General features: G+C 52.5%; 1 protein-coding gene across 3 annotated transcripts in view; it reads left to right on the top strand.

Moving 5' to 3' along the window:
- The window catches only part of KIF13B (kinesin family member 13B), a 205,515-nt gene extending 184,226 nt beyond the window's left edge, over window positions 1–21,289 (top strand). The window contains exons 38-40 of one of the 3 annotated variants that reach the window (XM_027964609.3): window positions 9,835–9,897; window positions 13,613–14,462; window positions 17,195–21,289. In XM_027964609.3, the coding sequence (XP_027820410.3) occupies window positions 9,835–9,897; window positions 13,613–14,462; window positions 17,195–17,481 (1,200 nt within the window). In that variant the 3' untranslated portion in view covers window positions 17,482–21,289. Of the gene's footprint in view, window positions 1–3,180; window positions 3,879–9,834; window positions 9,898–13,612; window positions 14,463–17,194 lie in introns of those variants that run through there. The other 2 variants (XM_042243543.2, XM_027964610.3) reach the window with 2 other exon arrangements.
- The last annotated feature ends 536 nt before the right edge of the window (window positions 21,290–21,825 follow it).

Genomic DNA, 21,825 nt, shown 5'->3' with positions numbered 1-21,825 from the left:
GAAGGAAGCTGCTGTTTTAAAAAAAAAACAATTATTTATTTGACTGCTCCAGGCTTAAGTTGTGGCATGTGGGATCTAGTTCCCTGACCAGGGATTGAACCCAGGCACCCTGCATTGGGAGCCTGGAGTCTTAACCACTGGATAACCAGGTTAGTACCAAGGGTTCATCATCGTAACTAACTAAAAATAAGAAAAAGGATCCAGACCTTGTTTTCTAGCCTTGAGTTTTACTTAAGTATTCAGGTTGTTTGTAAAGGTTCTTTCCCCCGTAGTTTATATTTGGATATGTTATGCTATATTGCTTGTTCTTGTGTTAATAAAGGGAAGTTTGTACAGACCTTTTGAAATACAGACTTTTGAAAAACTTCAAGGAAAATGATTTCTGTTCAGTTGCTTTGTGGATGATTTCTTAGGCAATTCTTACTGCTTTACGAAATGAGACTCTTATCTCTGTTTTGTTTTCCAAGATCATAACATCTTACATCTTCGCCCCAGAAATGTATGGGATATTGACATACTTAGACACGAAGTTGCCTTCAGAGGCAACTTAGAGTTGGCTTCAGAGTCAGGGTTAGTAGCTAATCTGTAGAATAATGAAAAGAAGATAGTTTCTGAGGCAGGATAGGAGTTGATTTGAAGAGGCCTCATCTTCCACTTATTTTTCAGAAATAGGCCTTGTGTACTTTTGTATGAGTCTGTAGACCCAGGGTTGGCAGGCTTTTTTGGTCAAGAGCCAGATAGTTTTATTTTAGGCTCATTTTAGGCTTTGCTGGCAGAACTGGCAGAACTGGCTACAGACAAGGCTAAACAATGGGTCTGGTTTTGTTCCAATAAAACTTTATTTATAACCCTGAAATTTGAATTTCATATAATTTTTACATGTCACAAAGTATTCTTTTATTGATGTTTTAATAATTTCAAAGTGTAATAACCATTCTTGGCTTGGAGGATATACTGAGCTGGGGACAGTCTAGATTTAGACTCTGTTTTTAAGTTTTTAGATTAACAACCATTCTGTTGACTCAGCTGGTAAAGAATCTGCCTGTAATGCGGGAGACCTGGGTTCAGTCCCTGGAGTGGGAAGACTCCCTGGAGAAGGGAAAGGCTACCCACTCCAGTATTCTGGCTCAGAGAATTCCATGGACTGTATAGTCCGTGGAGTTGCAAATAGTCAGACACGACTGAGCGGCTTTCCCTTCACTATGTTTCATAAATTATCCTTCATTCTTCATGGATACTTGAAAACCTGAGTAGATAGTGACTTATTACACCCTATTTTTTAAGAAGAGAAATCTTTTGCCACATAAATACTTAAGTTTTACCAATTATCACATAGAAGTTTAAAAAGTAAACTAGCTAAACCCTAATATATAAGAAACTGCCTCTTTCCTGACAATTTCAGAAATATCAGTGTTTAAAATTTTCCATATGTAGGATGTTAAGTATGTTGAGCTAACATACACATTGTTGTTCAGTCGCTAAGTCCTATCAAATGCTTTGTGGCCCCATGGACTGCAGCACGCCAGGCTTCCCTGTTGTTTAGCATCTCACGGAGTTTGCTCAAACTCATGTCCATTGGCTCAGTGATGCCATCCAACCATGAGGTCTGTTAGGACAGGCTCATTCACTTTTATCAACTGATAAATAAGTTACTTGTTGACAGAAGTGTGCCTTTTAGTTTTAAGATTCATTTATTTTCGCCTCTGCTGGGTCTTTGTCGCTGTGGGCTTTCCCTAGTGGTGGCGAGCCGGGGCCACTCTAGCTGCCGTGTGAAGGCTTCTCACTGTGGGGGCTCCTCTTGTTTGGAGCTCAGGCTCGAGGGCATGCGGGCTTCGGTAGTGGCAGCACGTGGGCTCAGCAGCCGTGGCCCACGGGCTTAGCTGTCCCGCAGCGTGTGGCTTTCCCTGGACCGGGGATCACACCCGTGTCCCTGCGTTGTCAGGTGGGTTCTTAGCCACTGGGCCATCAAGGCAGCCCTTTAGTTGTGTTATGTGATTGGAATTAAATAGGAATATCAGGGGTTAGACCCCGAGTGCCTGTTTCTGAAGAGGAGGACTGTGTGCATGTTTGATTTTGCACATATTGTGTCCTCAACTCCTGACACAACCTTTAGAATAGAGAAGGCGACCTGGAGCCTGGCAGGCTACAGTCCGTGGGGGTCACAGAGTCCAACGCGACTAAGCGACTCAGCACAGGCACCTGGTACTTGTTTTACTTAGATCTAGAGAAGTACCTTGGAAGACAGTGCATGAAATTCCAGTAACTAGGGTTACCATGGCGCTTTAGACATGTACTGGGTGTGTACTGTGCCAGGGATTGTATATACATCAGCTCAGCAGCAGTGCTGTCTGATGAAAATATAATGTGAGCCATGTGTGCCATTAAAAATGTCTAGTAGTCACACTTGAAAAAGTAAAAAGAAACAGGTTGAATTAAATAATTTACGTAACCCAGTATATTCATAATATCGTCATTTCAACCTGTCATCAGTATAAAAAACAATCTGAGATCTCCTCCTCTCTTTGTTTCTTTCTGTAGAGTCTTCAGAATCAGGTGTGCAGTTTACATTTCTAGCACATCTCGATTCAGATAGTAAATTTTCCTTGGAAATAACTTGATCTGCATCCAGAGTTCATAGAATTGAAAAAATAAATGCGCATGCCCAAGGCGTTACAAAAACATACTAAAAGGCACTTTAATTTTTAAATTTATATGTTATTAATTAAAATTAAGTAAAATAAAAAATCCACTTCCTCAGTCACACCAGCTGCATTTCAAGTGCTCAGAAGCCACCTGGCTGTTGGTTGCCATGTTGGATGCACAGAGTTAAAGGGTAATGTTAGGTGCTGACTTAGAGGTGAGGATGAGTCTCAGGTAGGTAACGCCATGTCTAAGGTCACAGTGTGCAGTGAGGGGCAGAACTGAGACACAGTCAAGAAACAGAATTTAATGCACGGTTGTGACCTGAAGAGATTTCACTGGATTTGATTAAAAACAGCAAGTGATAATATTTATAGAATCAATCCATAGAGTATTTGAAGGAGGAGTTAGTCATGCTGTGGAAAAACACTGGATAGAATCTATCTTCGGGTTTTTTGGCCCATTTCTTTCTAAAAACAATTATTTCTGGGCATTGACAACATAAAGCAGGAAAGTGACATGGTCAAATTTGTGTCTCAGGAGGCTCCTCTCACTGCAGTTGGAAGGTGGATTTGGAAGCAGATAGAAGGAGGAATCTACTCAAGTGAATGTACAGACCTCATGAGGGATTGTAATATTGGTCAGAGAAGGGAAGTCACCATCCCATGCTGACACGTGGATGCTTGCTGCTGGCCGGAAGGAGCATGTGGCAAGTAGGGTAACAGTGTCTCTGGCAAGGACCAGCTGGTGGCCACCCACCGTCCTCCCTCTGACATTACTCAGAGAATTCCTGTGGACTGGATTGCCACTTCCAGAGGTGAAACCCAGAGGCGCAACCCAGAGGCGATCAGGCTTACCCAAAGAACTGAGGGAGTGATTAGAATGAGAGTTACTCCCTTAAACTGGCAACTCTGACTGCTGGGTGGAGACGAGGGCTGGTGTCGTCCGCGGCCAGCACGGTCTCAGCCGGATCCTCTTGGAAAGCCACAGTGCAGATCGTGAGGTTGATTGTGGACCCCTGGCAGAGGGGGTGGGGGTGCTGGCTGTGTGAGCCGGGGTGGTTCTGAGAGGTGCCTCCTCCACCCCCACAGTGGCTGCAGCCGCCGGTCCCTGCACGGTTACTGGGGGCACCGCCAGCTCTCCCTGTCACTGCGGGCTCAGCACCCTGCCTCTGTGATTAACATAACCTTTCAAAATCTGTTTATATTGATTAAACTATTGCTGATTCTTGATCTTTAGGTAATTGTACATGTCTGATTTTGTCTAATGTTTGTTACTTTTACCAAAACATATTCAAAGATGAGGTGTTCAGCTTGGTAGTGTTCTTTATGTTTTTCTCACTTTATCAGCCTGAAAATCAAAGGTTGGCTATTGAGTATTTATGGCAAGAATAAATCTTACATCTCGTGTTGTATTTTCCTAGGCTTGGATTAAAGTGATTGGTTAGAGTTAAAAAAAAAAGATTTAGAGGATCATATTTACCTAGGAACCATTAGAACATGACTTTCGAAGAATTTATCAAATTCATGGTAAGGGGTGATTATTAGGAAAGGTTCGTTTTCAGACAAGAAAAAAAAAGGTATCAGAAAATTCAGTGTTTTTGAACAAAGTATTAATTAAGTTCCTTCAACAGACATCTTTTCTCCCCTCTACCTACTCCTGTGCTCAAAATTTGGAATTTGATAGGATTTTTCCAAATCCTAAGTGTACGATTCAGCCTTTATATCACATAAGTCAGTCATTCACTTATTTACTTGTTCAGTCAGCAGACATTAAGTTCTTTCATGGAGACATGAATGAGACATAATCCTTACCCTGCAGGGAGCTTGCAGTTGAGAATGATCCCCGTCAAGACGGATTGACAGATAATTAGGTTATATATATATAAATCAATTATAGGTGGTGTGTTGAGGTTATAGGTGAAGGTGTGGGGAGGGGGTGCATTTTATCTGCAGTTTCAGGAAGAGTAGATCATGCTCCAGTTAAGACTTAACAATGGCTTAGGTCTTCACCAGGTGGGCGATGAGTCCCTCAGGGAAGGGACAGCGCAGGGAAGTCTCTGGATAAGAAGCATGCTCAGCCTCGTGAGAGGTGATGTGCTTTCATATCATGTCAAGGAGTTAAGACTTCATTCCAGGCAAATTAGCTCTTATGCCTAGTTAGGACATCCTGAGCTCTGGTTTCATTCAGGTGGCGTATGAAAGTCAGAGTTGAAAAATGATGAGATAGGGTCTGAGAAGTGACTGTCACCTTGTCCCCACAGCACTTCCACGCCACCCTGTGCCTCTCATGTGCTGGTCCACTAGACCTGAGCCACACTCAGGAAAGCGCCCTGGTGTAGCCATCCAGCCTTTAACCGTTAGGTGAATGCCTCTGAGCCTCGCTTTCTGAAGTGTGAAATGTAGATAATTATACTTATATTCACACTCCTCATGGGACTTCTTAATATTTATAGCTGCAAAATACTTTGCAGTCATTTTTATTAATAGTTACCAGATGTGTCGTAAGGATTAATGAACTTATGATCTGAAATGTTTTGAGCTCTCGAAATAGGCAGCCGCCTGCATGGGGGGTATGCAGAGGAGCATTAAAATGCAAACAGTACCATTTGGAAATGTGAGCCCTTCTGTGTGAAGGACAGATCGCACGCTGAAGAGTTCCGCACACTTTGTAGGTATTTTTGGTGCCCGTAGTAAGGTTGCTGAATTCACCGGAGGCCGTCGCCCGATACAGAAAGCTGGTGCGTGGCCCCGACGTGCTGCCCCCGCTGCAGCCAGCGCCCCGCTCGCCCTGCCGCCCGCTCTTCCCGGCGCCGCCTCTCACTCTCGCCCCTGGTTGTCTCCAGGTGTTTGTCTGCTGGCCACCTCCACATCTCCGAATCCTCCTTTCTGTCTCCTTTTCCTCTTATCATCCAAGTTCAGGCTCTTACGTTTCTGGTGCTCTGCCGAACCGCTGACGCAATTGCTTAATTGATTTCTCCAAATTTTCTGTCTCCTCCTTTAGGGATGATCTTCTGTAAGCCTAGTTCTTCGCACCGCTTCATTCAGTTCCTTTGCTAGCTCTTCGTTGCCTGTGAAAATCCACCCCAAGCTTACAGGGCCTTCTCCGCACGCCCTGACCTCCCTTCCCTCTGCCCAGCTCTGGTCACTCCAGATCCTTCCCTCTCTTGAAGACCTCCTGGAAGGTTGAGAAGCTTTTCCCGGGCAGGGAAGTGAGAGGAGGGAGCCTCCAGACAGAAAGGGCAGCCTGCCTTTGTCGCGGCACTCTTCATGGGTCGCCTGGCACCCCCAGGGAGCTGTTGTGTCTTCAGGGTCTGTCTCCAAGTGCAGTCACCCCCATGGAGGTGTTCTCCGTCTGGTCCCCGGATAACCCCTTCCTCCTCCGCACCTTCTCTGCCTGGAAACTTTCATTCTGATGCCTGTTGTCTTCCTTGATGTTTTCGCTTTTTGCATACGCGTCCTTCCCCCTAGACTGGATTGCTGCCCTGTTAAGAGGGATCCTGTATCCTTCTGGTCTTCGTATTCCCACAGCACTGTTGCAACACTTTGTGCACCTGAGACCTGAGTCCTTACTTCTTCTGTTTTAAGTATTTAAAATACTTTAGAGTTATTTACTTATTTTCTGTGTGGGGGGAGGCTGTGCTGGATCTTCAGTGCTATATTCGGGCCTCCTTGAGTTCCGGTGACTGGGAGCCGCTCTCTGGTCATGGGGCACGGGCTTCTCCCTGGCGCATCGTCTCTTGTCGCAGAGCGCAGGCTCGGCAGTGTGGTACACCAGCTCAGTTGCTCCGAGGCACGTGGCACCTTCCTGGACCAGGGACTGAACACATGTCCCCTGCATTAGCAGGTGGATTCTTAACCACTGGACCACCAGCAAAGTCCCTGAGTCCTTGTTGAGATGAAGGAGAGCCCCACTAAGGCAGAGCCCCAGTGGAGTTTGTCAGGCAGGGCAGTATTGTGGGAAAATTTGAAATACACAAAAACAGAGTGAACACTGTGGTGGATCCCTATGCATTCGTCACCCAGCTTCCGTGAAAACTAGTCTGCGGCCAGTCCTGTGGTCCGTGTGTCTGTGCCCCACCCTCTTGAGCACGTCCTCTGCTGGAGAGCACTCTGCTGTGATGCTCTGCCACCCAGAGCTGCTGTCTGGCCGCCATTCCTAGGAGGGGGCGCCGTGAAGTGCCTACTGTGTGAAGCGGAGAGGTAGGTGTGGCTGGAGTACCTGAGTTCACCCTCAGGACCCATGCAGACCTGATGGGGTCTTTCTGTTGGCATAGGTTCCAGCCATTTCAGGTGCATCTAGGGGTTGGGCGGATGTCTCTACAGAGCAGATCTGTTGCCTGATCAAGAAGTTTAAGTGTTAGTTGCTCAGTCATGTCTGACTCTCTCTGACCCCATGGGCTGTATAGCCTGCCAGACTGCTCTGTCCGTGGACTTCTCCAGGCAAGAATACTGGAGTAGGTTGCCGTGTCCTCCTCCAGGGGAATCTTCCTGACTCGGGGATCGAACCCAGGTCTCCTGCATTGTGGGCAGATCCGTTACTGTTTGAGCTACTCAGGAAGAAGTGGTTCTGGCGGGGGGTGGGGGAGGGTTGTGGAAAGAAGTGGTTGTGGAGAATGAGGGACAGTGAGGGGAAGCGTGAGGTCTTCAGCACAGAAGCCTGGAGCCACGAAGCTGGGGCCTTGTCCCTCAGGAAGGCCTGTGCCTCCGCTGGATTCCAGTATTGCATCCCAGTCAAGCAGATACTTTCCCAAGCATTTACTGGATGTTTTAAAAATTATTCTGAATCATAAAGAAAAGTATATGTTTCTATTACCCCATTTAGGAGGACATAGAAAAGGTTTCATCCTGGGTGGCTGTAGCTCCATCTTGGTGGGATTTTTACATTTTTGTGCTTTAAAGGAGAATGTTTCATCTGAATCTTGTCTGTTTTAAATAAGATATAACTGAAGAATGTAAGTATTTTGGGGTTCCAGCTTAACAAACTTTTTTCTGCCCTTACTGAGAGATATGGTCTGAACACCTTTCCATTCGTGGGGGTCTTCGGACACAATGGGGAAGATAAAAATGAAGGTGCTAGCCCCTGCACTGAAGGGACCGTAAGACAGACTGGAGGGTACGTGCTCGAAACGGAGAATCCCTGAAAGGAGGCCTGGGGCAGGCAAGGTGTGTGACGGGAGCTGGGTGGGAGGCATGGGGGTCTTTCCTGGTCAGGGAGTCGAGGGAGAGGCTGGGGGATTCAGGCCTGGTTCTGAACGTTCCATTGTCTTTCTTAAACCCATGTCTGACCCTGGCTCTCCCGGGACTTCACCCCGAGGTGCCCCCCAGTGTCTGCAGGGTAGAGCGTGTCTTCCCTTAGTTTATCCCCACATCTGCCCAGCTGTGTGGCTATATCTCCTGCCATGGGCCGTCTCTGGGCCTTTTTCTCAGATGCTGCTGCTGTTCCCGTACCCCTAGCAGAATTAATTGCTTCTCACACCTTTCTCCCAGAGGCTATCCCAGGGCACAATGGGCTGTAGCAGTACCTTTGCTAAAACGCAGCTGTTTGGTGTATGAATGTAGGTCGACACCCTTCTCTGTGGGCTGTTTTGTTCCAGATGGACTTTTCTCCCTTCAGTTAAGAGTCTGGGCTGCTAGGAAGGAAGCAAGACTTGGGGCGTCAGCCTTCATGCCTGCAGACTCTTGGGGAGGCGTGACATCAGAGGAGCCCTGGCACCCAGACACACCTGGGACCTGGGAGGAACCGGATGCTCCAGGCTGGAGGGAGGGACTTGAAAAGGGTCCCAGGCCAGGCAGACTAGACAGATCAGGGTCCCAGGACAGGCAGACTAGATAGATCAAGGTACTGTGTGGCAACAAACCCCGTCACCCAGCTTTGACACCTCCTGTGAAATGGGATTGAGGGTAGGTGTTTGGCCCGGACGGAGCCCTCTTAGAGCCGAGCTCTCTGAGGTGACCTCCAGACCTGCGCTTCGGAGCAGGCAGGCCCAGGAAGGGGCCAGACCTTGGTTGGGGAAATAAACGCAGAGCGTGGCAGGCCCCAGGGTTCTCCAAGGTGGTTGCGTCTGCTCTGTGCCCACCTGCCATTGTGAACGCAGCAGCTGCTGACTCCTTAAGGGTTACCAGATCCTCCTCCCGACTTTTCTTTCTTCTGGGGCCAGTGTTTGTGTGGTTTTCAGCTCTGTTTTAAAAAGCTGTTCCTTGACACACATCCGTAAGGAACCGGCTCCACTCGTATGATACCACTTGTGCGCATCGGTTCAGGCTCTTATCCCGTCAGCCCTGCTCTGTTGTTGGCGCCTGTCGCTTGCCCGCCTCACTCTTGCACTGTTTCTGCAGCCAGTCTGCCTTCCACCGGCAGGTTGGTCTTCTTCACACCCTGCCCGCTCTGCCCAGGAGCTCTGGGGGTCCTTGCCATTGCCCAGGAGCTTCGCTCAGACCCCAGAGCCTCTGCTCGCATGCCTGTCCCCTCTGCTTCAGCCACACTGGCGTCCGTCCTCATCCCCCTCGCTGCCTGTGACGGCTCCGCCTGCGCTCCTCTGGACCGGGAATCTCCCTGGCTGGGCAAGGCTGGGTTTGTGCTCCACCTCCCCTGAAGCCTTTCCTGATCTGTCCTGTCGCACATCTCTGTCAGGTCCTGAATGCTCCCATGGATAGATAATAAGTGATACTCATGTGCGCTCAGTCATGTCCAACTCTGCGACCCCAGGGACTGTAGCCCGCCAGGCTCCTCTGTCCCTGGGATTTCCCAGGCAAGAATATGGGAGTGGATTCCCATTTCCTTCACCAGGGGATTTTCCCAACCCAGGGCTCAAACCCACGTCTCCTGCATTGGTAGGTGGGTTCTTTACCACTGAGCCACCCAGAGAGCTCCATGTACAGATATAGCCCCTGGCTAACATGTGCCGTGCGCAAGGAAAGAGAGCACCTCCAACTCCTTACTGTCTTTAGCCCGTGTCCGGTGTCGCTGGGGCTGGGCCACTGACTCTGCTCCTGGCTTTGTATATTTCCAGTACAGCACCCCTGCCCAGCCCCTGGCAGCCCTGCCAGGCAGTGACTTGTCAGAATCCCTACAAGCTGTAGAAGTTCCCTCTGGGTGGGTCCTCCTGACAGCTCTCCCATCTGTTCAGAGGAAGGCTTCTCTGGTTCTGTCTGCCCTGCTCCCCCGAGCCCACTCGCTCCCTTGTTTCCTCAGCCCGTGCCCCGAATCATGGTGCAGTCGGCCCTTCCGGACGTCGGGTCGCCCAGGATGGCTGAGGTGAGTTGGTCGGGCCGGGTGGTGCCTTCTCTGTGGCTGTCCCACATACGGTGGGTGGCCCCAGTGCTGCAACTGTGGAGTCCACACCCGTGGCTTTTAATTTTAGCATTCCCGTCTCGATAATGAACTATAATGTAGGTCACTGTCTTCTCCCTCTCTGTTTTGCTTGTTATACTTTTCTATTTTCAACTTGTTAATCATATGATTGCTAAACTCTTAGGTGCTTGACTGCTAATGTAGTCTGCTGTTTTAATAGCCCACTGCTAGGCAGAGGCGATTTCTATAAACAGAACCATCTCCTTATCCCAAGTGTTGGCTTAATTCTCAGTTTTACATTTTATTCTGATTCATGATATCAGCGTGAAAAGACTGACGCTAAGCTGGGGGAGAAAATCATCTCTTATGATCTCCCACAGATGAACAGCACTTCTCATCTTATGAATAGCAAATCTATTTTCTCCCACTGTGCTGTTCATCCTCTGAGGAGATGCTGTGTCTTCCATAGGAAGTTTTTTATTTATTAAAACAGGAGCTGCTGCTGCTGCTGCTAAATCACTTCAGTCGTGTCCAACTCTGTGCGACCCCATAGACGGCAGCCTACCAGGCTCCCCTGTCCCTGGGATTCTCCAGGGAAGAACACTAGAGTGGGTTGCCATTTCCTTCTCCAATTCATGAAAGTGAAAAGTGAAAGTTAAGTCGTTCAGTCGTGTCCAACTCTTAGTGACCCCATGGACCAAAGCCTACCAGGCTCCTCTGTCCATGGGATTTTCCAGGCAAGAGGACTGGAGTGGGTTGCCATTGCCTTCTCTGAAAACAGGAGCAAAAGAGGCCAAATAATTTGAAAGATAATTCCGATGTCCAAGAGTTCACTCCTTTCTGCACGGCCCATTTCAATCTTAGGTGTTCACGAATTTAACCAAAGGTAGAGCTGCCCCCGCCCCCATGAGTCGGGTTAATGATTTCTCAAGGCAGAACTGGGGCTCCCAGGCCAGTGCGGCAAAGGCAGACCCTTACACAAGGGTGCTTCCCTGAGGGTTTGCCCAGATCCAGGCTTTCCGGCAGCCTTAGGAATGTCTGTGCTAAACTGTGACCTAGAGAGGTAGGGAGATTCCCACTCACATAGCAACTCCAATTGAGTGGGAACCCACAGTGCCAAAGCGGAAGGATCAGAGCTGCGCTTGGCTCAGCGGGAAAGAACCAAGAACCGGGGAATCAGAGCTCACCTTCCAGCCCCCCGCCCCCACCGTCTCCTCTTTCCTGTCGCTATGGATCTGACCTCTGATCCCCGGCTTTTCCCTTACTGGAGGCTGTGGGTGAATAGCCTCTCTGGGCCTTGTCGTAAAGTAAGTCCTTCCTGGCCCACATCAGAGGACACAGTGAAAGCTGATGGGGCAGAAGCTGATGGGGCTCTGAGGCACTGTCCCTGGGCCGTCCACTCCTCAGGACTAAGTCTTTCCCTCAGCAGATCCTGCAACTGGGGGACGGCTTTATCCCCAGAGAGCAGGGAACTGCGGACTATGTCAGAACCATGGTTACTGTTCAGACTTCAGAGTCTCCTAAATTTTGCTGTGTATTCTTCCCTGCCTGGTCAGTGAGACTAAAAATAGAATGGAAAAGGATAAATAAAACATGTACAAGTTGCAAAAGAAAAATGATTGAAGGATTGCCTCGTCTTTTAGAGTATTTATGCTGGTGACAGTTATTGATCTACTGGATTTAGTAAATTTTGCAGCCCAGAGATCCATCACAAAAATGGGTTGTTAATCTCAAGAGGTGCCGTTAATTTCGTACCCTGAGAGTGTGCCTTGTGGGGGAAGGAGGGCCTCCAGAGACAGGAATATAAATGACAATTCACGTGAAAATGCATGATTTATCAAACTGCTGAGTTAAGCCAAGTAACTGTAAGAGACTTATAGATCTCAGCTGTTTCCCAGTTCAAATAAATCCTGTATTTCAAATGGAAAATGGCCATTCCTGTAAGATAAATAATCTTTCCGTAAATATTGAGAACATATTTCTTTTTCTGAGCAGCACCCTTCTCGCCCCACAGCCCGCTTCCCACTCCGTCTCCCATTCCCTGTCATGGTGCATCAGGAACAGAAAGATAATCTGCCGCCTTCTCCGGTGGCTGCAGTTACCACGGCAGGAACACCCGAGAGCGCGGCAGGGCCCGTGGAGCTCTGCTGAAGTGAGTCAGACCCAGGGCTGAGAGGCGGGAAGCCCAGCGCAGCTCTGGCCTCACTCAGCCCTGCTCGCTGGGCTGGCTGCTCCTCGGCCCATGAGTCTCCAGGATCGGTGACCCTGACGCGGGCCGTGGGACCAGCCTTGAGCACCGTCTCGAAAGGCAGCGTCTCAGAGGAAGGGTGCAGCTTGCAGGCAGCCTCTGTCCCTCCTCTTGCCCTGCCTCCTGGCCCCGCAGGCCTCGGGGTTGTTGCTTCCTGCCGAGCTGTGCTCTGGCACGTCTGGATCCCTTGCGGAGGCCACCGTTTCAGTTCTGCAGGAGCAGCGTGCTCTGCTGGCCTCCAGCTATCCTCTCAGCGTCCCCAGGAAGTCGGTGCTGGTTGGGGGGTCCGTTCCCAAGAGAGCGGAGCTCCGGGCCTGAGTGCAGGAGGTGTAAGAGGGAGTTGGGTGTTCACATGTGCCGTGTTTTATGTGAAGGCTCTCCTGCCCGTCTTGTACCACACTGCCCAGCTGCAGCCCCGCGTCATCGTTCCCACCACCAGGCAGGGGTGTCCCACAGTTAACTCCGCCCTGACCCTGTCTACCTGGTAACAGCATCCGATCCCCGCAGCTTGAGGGCTCTGCCCCACAAGACTGCCCCCACTTCAGAACCAGGTCCCACGGGCTCCAGACCAGAGGATCCCCTGATCCCTCCCTCAGGTTCAGTGAATTTGCTGGAGCGGACCCAAGAGAAGTATTTTACTTACTAGACTATCAGCTTATTAGACAGGGATGTAACTAACATAGGAGCAGCCAGGTGGGAGACACCTGCAGGGGAGGGCAAGGCGCTGCCGTGCTCTCTTGGCACTGGGCTCTGCCCCCATCGCCACGTGTTCTCCTGCCCAGAAGCTCTCCAAACCCTGTTCTTATGGGGGTTTTGTGGAGGTCATTACATAGGCATGGTTGATTAAAGCGTTGGCCACTGGTGAGTGAGTCAGCCTCCAGCCCCTTCCCAGAGGTCAGGGATGGGATGGAAATGTACACCCTTCTAGTCATGTGATTGGTCCCCTTGGCAACCAGCCCCTCCCTTGGGAGTTTTCCAAAAGTCACCCCCCTTAACATAAACTTAGATGTGGTCGTAAGGGGCTTGTTATGAGTATCAGGAAACCTTCATAGCATTTGGGAAACCCCAGGTGTTTTAGGAGTTCTCTACCAAAAAAACAAGACATTTCAGACCAAATGTGTAATTCTTAACTAGAAACCATACTATCATAGGCAGCTATAGGAGCTGTGCTTTATGGAAGGGGGTGGCAATGAGGGGCACTCGGGGCTGCCTTGCTCAGCCCGGGTCAGGGCAGGGAGGGGCAGCAGTGGCTTGCAGCCTGTTGGCGTCTGTTATCCGTGCTCAGAGGTCGCACGGAGAGCTGATGTGGGAACCTTCTGCCCTGCTGCAAGGCCACTCGAGTTCCACCATCAGAGCTGTCTGTCTCCAACAGCGGGATTGGCCTTGAGGCTTTCGGGAGGAATGCCTAACTTTGAACTCTCCCCTTTCCAGGCTCAGCGGGAGAATGGGGGGCTGCACGTGGCCCCCAGCATGCCTGTGGCCCCGCCAGCCACCCCTGTGCCCAAGACCTGTGATGGGCCCCCGAGAGTGACACCCACCTCCCCGGCCCCCGAGGGTGGGGATGGGCCCCCCAGTCCCCTGAGCGAAGCATCCAGCGGCTACTTCTCACACAGTGTCTCCACCGCCACCCTGTCGGACGCCTGTGGCCCGGGTCTGGATGCCATGGCCTCGACCCCTCCGGGCCCCGGCCTGGCCGCCCTCGAGCCCCCGGCTGCCTCGGTGGAGGGAAAGACACCAGGCAGCGGTGCAGCCCTGGCTCCAGCCGGGGCGTCTGCAGAGAAGCAGAACCAGGCAGCAGGCCCGCCACCACCACCCAACCAGGCGAGCAGGAGCTACCCTGCCGCCTCCCAGAAGCCAGAGGACACCCAGCCCCAGGGGAGACCAGTCCCCGGCCCAGAGCCCAACGTCTCCAGGCCACCGCCGCCCTCAGAGCCCCGGTTCCAGCCACCTGCTCCCGCCTCTCCGTTCAGGATCCAGAAGGTGCGGACCTCGGAGCTGAAGTCGTTCACGCGCATGCTTGGCGGGGACCCCGGCGGCCCCTTAGGGACAGCGGAGGACCCACCGGCCTCGGGGGACCTGGGGGATGGTGGCGCTGGGGTTCAGGCCCTGGGAAAGCTGGAAGTCTCCTCAGATTCGGAAGAAGCCAGTGAGGTCCCAGAGTGGCTCAAGGAAGGAGAATACGTGACGGTGGGCACCAACAAGACGGGCGTCGTGAGATACGTGGGGCCCACCGACTTTCAGGAGGGCACCTGGGTTGGAGTGGAGCTGGACTTACCTTCAGGTGAGTGATGCTAGTTTGGGACAGGTGCCTGCCCCCATGCCCACTGCAGTCTAGCTGAAAAGTGTGGGCGCTGCCTAGCACCTGCTGTATGCCCTTGGGCACATCATTGACCTCTCTGAGCCCCGCAGTTAACACTTTTCAAAATCAGGAGTTTTCGCTAGATAAGGCTCTCCTAAGTGTTTTAAGAGTCAGATTCTCTCTCTTTTTATAACTTGCAGAGATTTGTCACAAACTTAAGACATTCATTGAAAGCTACTAAATATTAATTCGATAATGAATTTAAATCCTGGGGTTTAGGTTTTAGTCCCAGAAACAGCTGCGTCTGAAGTGCCATAGCAGCTCTGTGTGCTGCGCTAGCTCAGGTTGCGAAGGCTGATGCCCGCGTGGAGGCTCAGACGCCTCAGGTGTTCCCCAGACATCCCCAGGCTCCTGGGCCCCCAGCAGGAGGATGGAAGGAGAGGTGTCTCCTGTATAGAACGGCTCACCTCCAAGCCAAGACATCATCATTTGCAGAAAAACTGAGGGCAGGGCTTAAAGAATTACTTTCCTGTTGTTTTTTAAAAACTGAGATACAGTTGATTTACAGTATTAGTTTCCAGTGTACAAACTGGTGATACAAAATTTTTATAGATTATACTCCATTTAAAGGTATTATAAAACACTGGCTGTATTCCAGGTGCCATATGATGGATGCTTGTAGCCTACTTTATACACAGTAGCTTGTGCCTGTTAATCCCCGACGTCTGTCTTGGCCTCTCGCTTCCCTCTTTCCAGCTGGTAACCATCAGTTTGTTCTCTGCACCTGCGAGTCTGCTTCTGTTTTGTTATAGTCCTTTGTTTTATTTTTTCAGTTCCACACTTAAGAGATAACACGCAGTATTTGTCTTCCTCTATCTGACTAATTTCACTTAGCATAATGCCCCCTAGGTCTAGCTACATTGTATATAGCAAATGAACTGCAGGTTGGTTTTTTTTTGTTTTTTGGAAATAGTTTTATTGTGATGCAGTTCACATAACAAAAAATCCAGAAGTTTAAAGGGTACAGTTCAGCAGTTCGTACTATATTTCCAGAGTTGTGCAACCTGATTTTACAATGGGTTTTCAGTTCAGTTCAGTCGCTCAGTCATGTCCGACTCTCTGCAACCCCATGAATCGCAGCACGCCTGGCCTCCCTGTCCATCACCAACTCCCGGAGTTCACTCAGACTCACGTCCATCGAGTCCGTGATGCCATCCAGCCATCTCATCCTCTGTTGTCCCCTTCTCCTCCTGCCCCCAATCCCTCCCAGCGTCAGAGTCTTTTCCAATGAGTCACCTCTTCGCATGAGGTGGCCAAAGTACTGGAGTTTCAGCTTTAGCATCAGTCCTTCCAAAGAATACCCAGGGCTGATCTCCTTCAGAATGGACTGGTTGGATCTCCTTGCAGTCCAAGGGACTCTCAAGAGTCTTCTCCAACACCACAGTTCAAAAGCATCAATTCTTCGGAGCTCAGCCTTCTTCACAGTCCAACTCTCACATCCATACATGACCACAGGAAAACCATAGCCTTGACTAGACGGACCTACCATGGATTTATCCCCCCCTCAGAAGAAGCCGTATGTTGATTAGCAAGACACTCCCCTCCCCCAGCCCCAGGTAAACCATGAATCTATACTGTTTGTCAACATTGATATGAAAGGTCCTAATCTGGACTTCGCTATTCATGAAGTCACAGCGGCCCTAGCCTCCGTGGCTTCTCGAGCGCCCCAGGCTCAGCTGGCTGCAGCCTGTCGGCACTTGCTCCTTTTTATGGCCTGTGCGGCCCCGTTGTAAGGTGCCCCGTGGTGCTTATCCACTTGTCAGCTGATAGGCATTTGGGTTGCTTCCACTTTTTGGCCGTTGCGAGTAAGGCAGCGGGGAGTACTCATCCAAGTTTTGTGTGGACGTACTTTCTCTTGAGGAGACACAGGGGGCTCTCTGCGTCCAACACACTGAGCTCTGCCTGCCTGATTGCCTTTCTCCCTCTTGCCAGTATGTCCCAGGGCAGGGCAGCTGTTCCCTGGGTGGAAGCTTGGTGGACAGGTAGGGATCAGGGACCCAGTCCTCATCCCCTGCCCTGTGCTTTGGTTCACTTAAAGCGTTTTCTGTTTGCTTGTATGAAGGAAACGTCTCCGTGCCTTGGCACACCAGGGTGGCAGCTCACTAGCTGCTGCTGTCTAGTTGCTCAGCTGGGTCCTACTGTCTGCGGCCCCGTGGACCGTAGCTGCCTGGCTCCTCTGTGCATGGGAGTCTCCAGGCAAGAACCCTGGAGTGGGTTGCCGTTCCTCCTCCAGGGGATCTTCCTGACCCAGGGGTCAAACCCGAGTCTCCTGCATGGCAGGTGGATTTACCACTGAGCCACCAGAAAGCACATCTCTCTAGCTTCAGTTTGGGAATCTGCCAGTTTCCATCCAATAGATTTAGAAAAAATAATCATTCTACCTCACAACCTCCTTGCTTGGTTTGCATTTTGACTGTCCAGATTGAAAACGGTCAGTGCCGAGGGGGAAGAGCGGGCTCTGCTTTGGCACGTGGGCATCAGAAGTGGCCAGGCCTTGACCGTGTCTGAGGCCGCTGAGGTCTGTCTGCAGTGACCACCGGTGCTGCCGGGAGGCACTGCCCGGGCCCCATGCCTTCCATGGGGCACAGCTCCTCGGGCACATGGGGGTCCCTTGGGTCTGGGAACCGCCTCCACATTGTCCTCTCTTTCTACAGGTAAGAATGACGGCTCCATCGGCGGGAGGCAGTACTTCAAGTGCAACCCCGGCTACGGGTTGCTGGTGAGGCCGGACCGCGTGCGCAGGGCAGCAGGCGTGGGACGGAGGCGCAGCGCCGGGCTCCGTCTGCAGGGCGCCCCCGAGCCCCGCAAGAGTGGCCTGCTCTCCGGCTCCGCCACCAACCTGGCCTCGCTGACGGCAGCGCTGGCCAAGACCGAGGGCACGGCGCTGCGGGCCGAGCGCGGCCACGGAAACCCCGAGAACCGCAAGTCCTGGGCCAGCTGAGTGGCGGGGCAGTTGCCTCCCATCCTTCCAGGGTGATGGGCAGAGGGCACCGGGCCCCTCCAAGCCTTTGTGGGGATAGTCCTGGGGGGCCCTCCAGCTGCTCTCCCTGGAGACAGGCCAGGAATGCTTTTTGCACGGTGACGTGGGGCTGGTGACCACCCACCCCTCCCACCCGGCCCCGTTTCGCCCTCTCCCCAGGGGGTGAGGGCGCATCTCAGCTGGACCTCAGGTGGAAGGTTTCAGGAGCCCAGGGTGAGGTCCCCGTGGTCTCCCTGGGCCTGGGGCTGCCCACTCGTGGCTGCTGTTGCTCTTTGTTCTATTCTGGTGACCCCGTTAACCTCTTAATTTAAAACATAATTGTTAACTAGTGCCTTTTCACTTCTATGGAGGTGGCCTCCAGCGCCTCAAGTCCTGGCTTGCACCCCAGTTACCCCCAACACCCCCAAGTGCCGGCTCCTCTAAGTGCCTGGGCCCCGGGCCTGCCCCTTCTTTCCCTCTTTCTTTCCGTGGGGTTTCTTAGAGGTGTCTTTGTGGGTGTTTCAGCGTCTTTATACCTGGAAAGTTTTCTCTCTTTGCCGTTTATTCCCTTCACAGAGTTCCTGGAATATATTTATTTATATTTATTTTTTCAAAATCTAAAATTGTTCGCGAGCCACAATCGTCCGCTCAGCACTGGTGCCCAGGGCCCACCTTGCACATCACCGGCCTCCGTGACCGCTGTGGAACGGCCAGCCTGCTGCCTCGGATGGGGGTTCCTGGAGGGGCCAGAGGACACTCACCTCCTCCCTGTGTCTTAAACACAGATGCACAAGTGGCCTTACTCTCAGCTGACAGCAAAAACGGGAGGAGGTGGTGATTGTGCTTCTGCGTTCAGAGGCGTCACGGCCTTCCTTGGTGCAGTTCGGGGTCTGGGAGGGTCCTTAGACCAGTTGAGCTTCATGGCAGTTCTGTGCCCTGATGCCCGCTCAGCCCAGGGCTGCAGCCTGGTGGGGTTCACCCCTGGGGACCTCTAGGAGCCATGGGCCAGTCAGCCCTGGCCCTGAGCCCTTTTTCCATCAGTGCTTCTCGAATTACCAAGGTGGTGGTCAGTGGCCTGGTGACGAACATTCGGCTGCCTCCCTGCCTGTCATCATGGGAGCCACTGGGCCTGTGCTGTGAGCAAGATTTGGGGACACCGTGTAGTTGGGGATGGAAGCTTGGAGCTGGAGTTTGCACACAGCATTCTAGGCTGCCTCTTCAGTTCTCGTGTTTAGACTCTTAAAAATGATAGCCAGAAAGCTTGAAAAAAAAAGAACAACGAAACTCGGTTCTCTAGCAACATGAAGCCCCTCACTTGAAGGCGGCCTGCGTGCTCCTCCTGTGCCTCCGGGACCGCAGGACAGGATGGAGCCTCGTGCAGGCTCTGCCGGCTATGGGCTCGCCCGCCCAGAACAAGATCTCATCACCCCAAGCTGCCCTGGTCCGATTTAGAACAGGGGACAGGCCCGGGAGTCTAAGATCGCACCCTTCGTCTCAACAAGTACTCCGAGCTTGGGAGCTGGAAGGGTTCTCACAGTGAACAGGCTGAAACCAAGGAGAGTTACTGGTTTTTCCAGTGTGTGGGAGCCCCAGCCTCTGATTCCCCGTCCCAGCTCTTTCTGTGTCCCCGAGAAGCGGCTCCCAGCCTACCTAGTCCTCCGCGCGCCCAGGGCACAGCAGCCTGGCATGGAGTCTGCAGGTTTTAGTGACCTGGCCCGGTGTGCCCTTGCTCCCATCTGCTGCCCCAGCGGATAGCTGGCCGGGGGCTCTGGGGAGGGGTGGGGGGCTCCCCCATGACAGGTGCCCTGACCCGGGCAGAAGGCATCTTCCTCATTCCCCAGGTGCAGCTTCCAGGCTGGTGGTTTGCCCTCCGCCACAAGAAGCCTGTCTCCTTCCTTCGGGGCCAGGGCTGGCAGAGCCCCAGGTCTGCAGGAGGCTGGGGGTCCCACCCCTGGCGCTCCCTTCTGTCCTCCACTGGTCTGCTGGGGGAACCCCTGCCAGGCAAGGCGTGTGCCTGAACTAAGTGCTCTTAATTCTGTGTCAGCTTTTCTATGCAACATCCTTCCCAACAAAGACATTCTCCTTCAGATTCGTTTCCAGTGTGAGATCCTCCTCTGTGGACACCCTCCTGTCCCTGGGAGGGCGGCCCTTGCTCCCAGTCTCCGTGAGCTGCCTAGGGGCAGAAAGTTGTGCACCCCACACTTGCAGAGACAATGTGGGGAACCAGAAAGTGGTCGGGGTGTTTGTGATCCTCATGGACGGAGCCCAGTACTTGCTGGGGCCCATCTGCCCCGCGACGGGCGTCACAGCCTCTTAGAGCCGGCCTGGGGTGGTCAGCTGGGGGATGAGGGGCTGCACTCACTTTGTTGCTGGTTGAGCTAAAGTGGGTGAAACGACGGCAGGGCCACTGCCCTGAGCAGGTTTTTGGCTGGAGCTTGCGGAGGCTGAGAGGAGCCTTGGGTGATGTGGGTCAGCTCCTTCCCGCCCTGTTGTCCCTGGAGGCCTCACCCCCCTTTCTCCCGGGGCCTGCCTTTCAAACATCCCCAGTTCCCTCTGCCTGAGCGTCTCCTACCAGCCCTGCCCCGCACTCACTGGGGCTTGGTGTCCCTACCCAGTGAGGCAGCATCTCCTTAGGGCCCTTGGCCTTGTGCTGTTGGGACTGGGGGCCAGTGGCCAGGGCCCCTGTGTGCAGAGGTGGTTCTTCCTCCCGCGAGAACTGTTGCTGCTCCCGTCTGTAGCCCCCGGCTCGCCTGGGGTTTTCTCAGAATGAAGCGAGTTTGGGCCCCTGCTTGGTCCTCCTGGTGAGCTGTCCCCGTGGCCAGGGCAACACACAGGCCACCCCAGGCACCCTCATCCGTCAGCGCTGCTGGCAGGGCAGTGGCCTGAGGGTTTTGGGGGTAGGGTGTGGCTGGAGAGTGTTTGGGCGGGAGGGAGGGGCTCCCCCTTCCCTCTGTCTTCTGTCCTTGCTGACAGACCTGTTTAAATGTCAGCCAGTCAGGCTCTGGGATTCAGTAAGACAGCAGGAGTGGTGGGGCCCCCAGGCTGCCTGAGGACAGGTCAAGGCTGGGCGGGGCCTGCCTGCTTTGCAGACCCCAGGGGACCGTGGGGGGAGGCAGTGGGGGTGGCTGATGCCCAGAGGGAGCAGGAGGGTGAGAAAGCCCAGCTGCGGGGCTGAGTCGGGCTGGCGAGGCTGGCATGAAGGGCCCTGTGTGCTTAGTGAGCTGTGAATGGCCCCTGAGGAGTCTGAAAGGCTTAGGAGCACCCCTGCCCCTTCCTTCCTCTCCCTCCTCTTGGATTAAGCTCCCTTGTCTGTGAAACCATTGGGAGGTTTTCTGGGCTAAGATGAGCCACCCTTGACAGAGGCCTGCCTGCTCTCACACCTCCTAGCTCCCAGGGTCGCCGCTCCATCTGTCTGTCTGTCACTCCTCACCTCCAGGACAGGTTGTGCAGCCTGAGACCCCAACCCCCTTGTCCCTGTGTGCACCCTTCTTGGAGGAACTCTTCGTGCCTTCTGCGTGCTGCTCATTAATCGTGTTGGGGGCGTTTTGGAGCCTCTGTGTGGAGTTCTGTAAATATGACAGGTTCACACAAGGAAGTGATTTTGATTGGGGGATTGTTGATTTCCTACATGTGAAATGGGAGTTAAGAAAAATCCAAAGACTCTGTAATGACCTGTAAAGACTTAATGATTTGTATTGTATAGTGAACTAAATGTCTGTAATTTTGTACCTTATATGCCTTCCCACCATATGACCAACAGCCTCTAAATAAAACCAGATGATCTCCTGCATACGTCTGTGGTCCTCCTGGTGCTTTCCCCTCTCCCCACCAAGGCAGGGGTGTTTGAGCTCATTCCAGACTGTCCCCCAGGGGCTGGGGTGGCCTGGTTCTGAGTGATGGGGCGGGGCTTTTCAGCATGGAGACTGGAAGAGGGGAGGCTCAGGGCAGGAGCAGGTCCCCTGAGCACACACCCCCGGGCCCGGCAGTCTTTGTCACGTATGTGGTTTTGTGGCGGGTCAGTTGAGATATCTTTCAGGAGCCAAGGACCAACAGAAACTTCCTGAGCTTCTGGGCTAACTCAGTGGAAGGCCACTTTTCTGGAGCAGGCATGTCGCGGCTCTGGGCCTCGGCTTCCATGTCCCCCTGGATCTGCGTGCCGTGCCCCATGTCAGACGCCGCAGTCAGGGAGCAGGGCTTCCTTGCACTGCCGCACAGGTGAGCAGACCTTCAAAGCCTCTGCAGCAAGGGGTTCGGGGGAGGAGGATTAAGGCAGTGGGTGCCAGCAGGTCCCATCTCCACAGGTTGTGGAAACTGATGGCAAAAGTT

The sequence above is a fragment of the Ovis aries genome, chromosome 2 (assembly GCF_016772045.2).
Source record: "Ovis aries strain OAR_USU_Benz2616 breed Rambouillet chromosome 2, ARS-UI_Ramb_v3.0, whole genome shotgun sequence".
In the NCBI taxonomy this organism is placed as follows: domain Eukaryota; kingdom Metazoa; phylum Chordata; class Mammalia; order Artiodactyla; family Bovidae; genus Ovis; species Ovis aries.
This window is presented reverse-complemented; position numbering and strand designations above follow the sequence as displayed.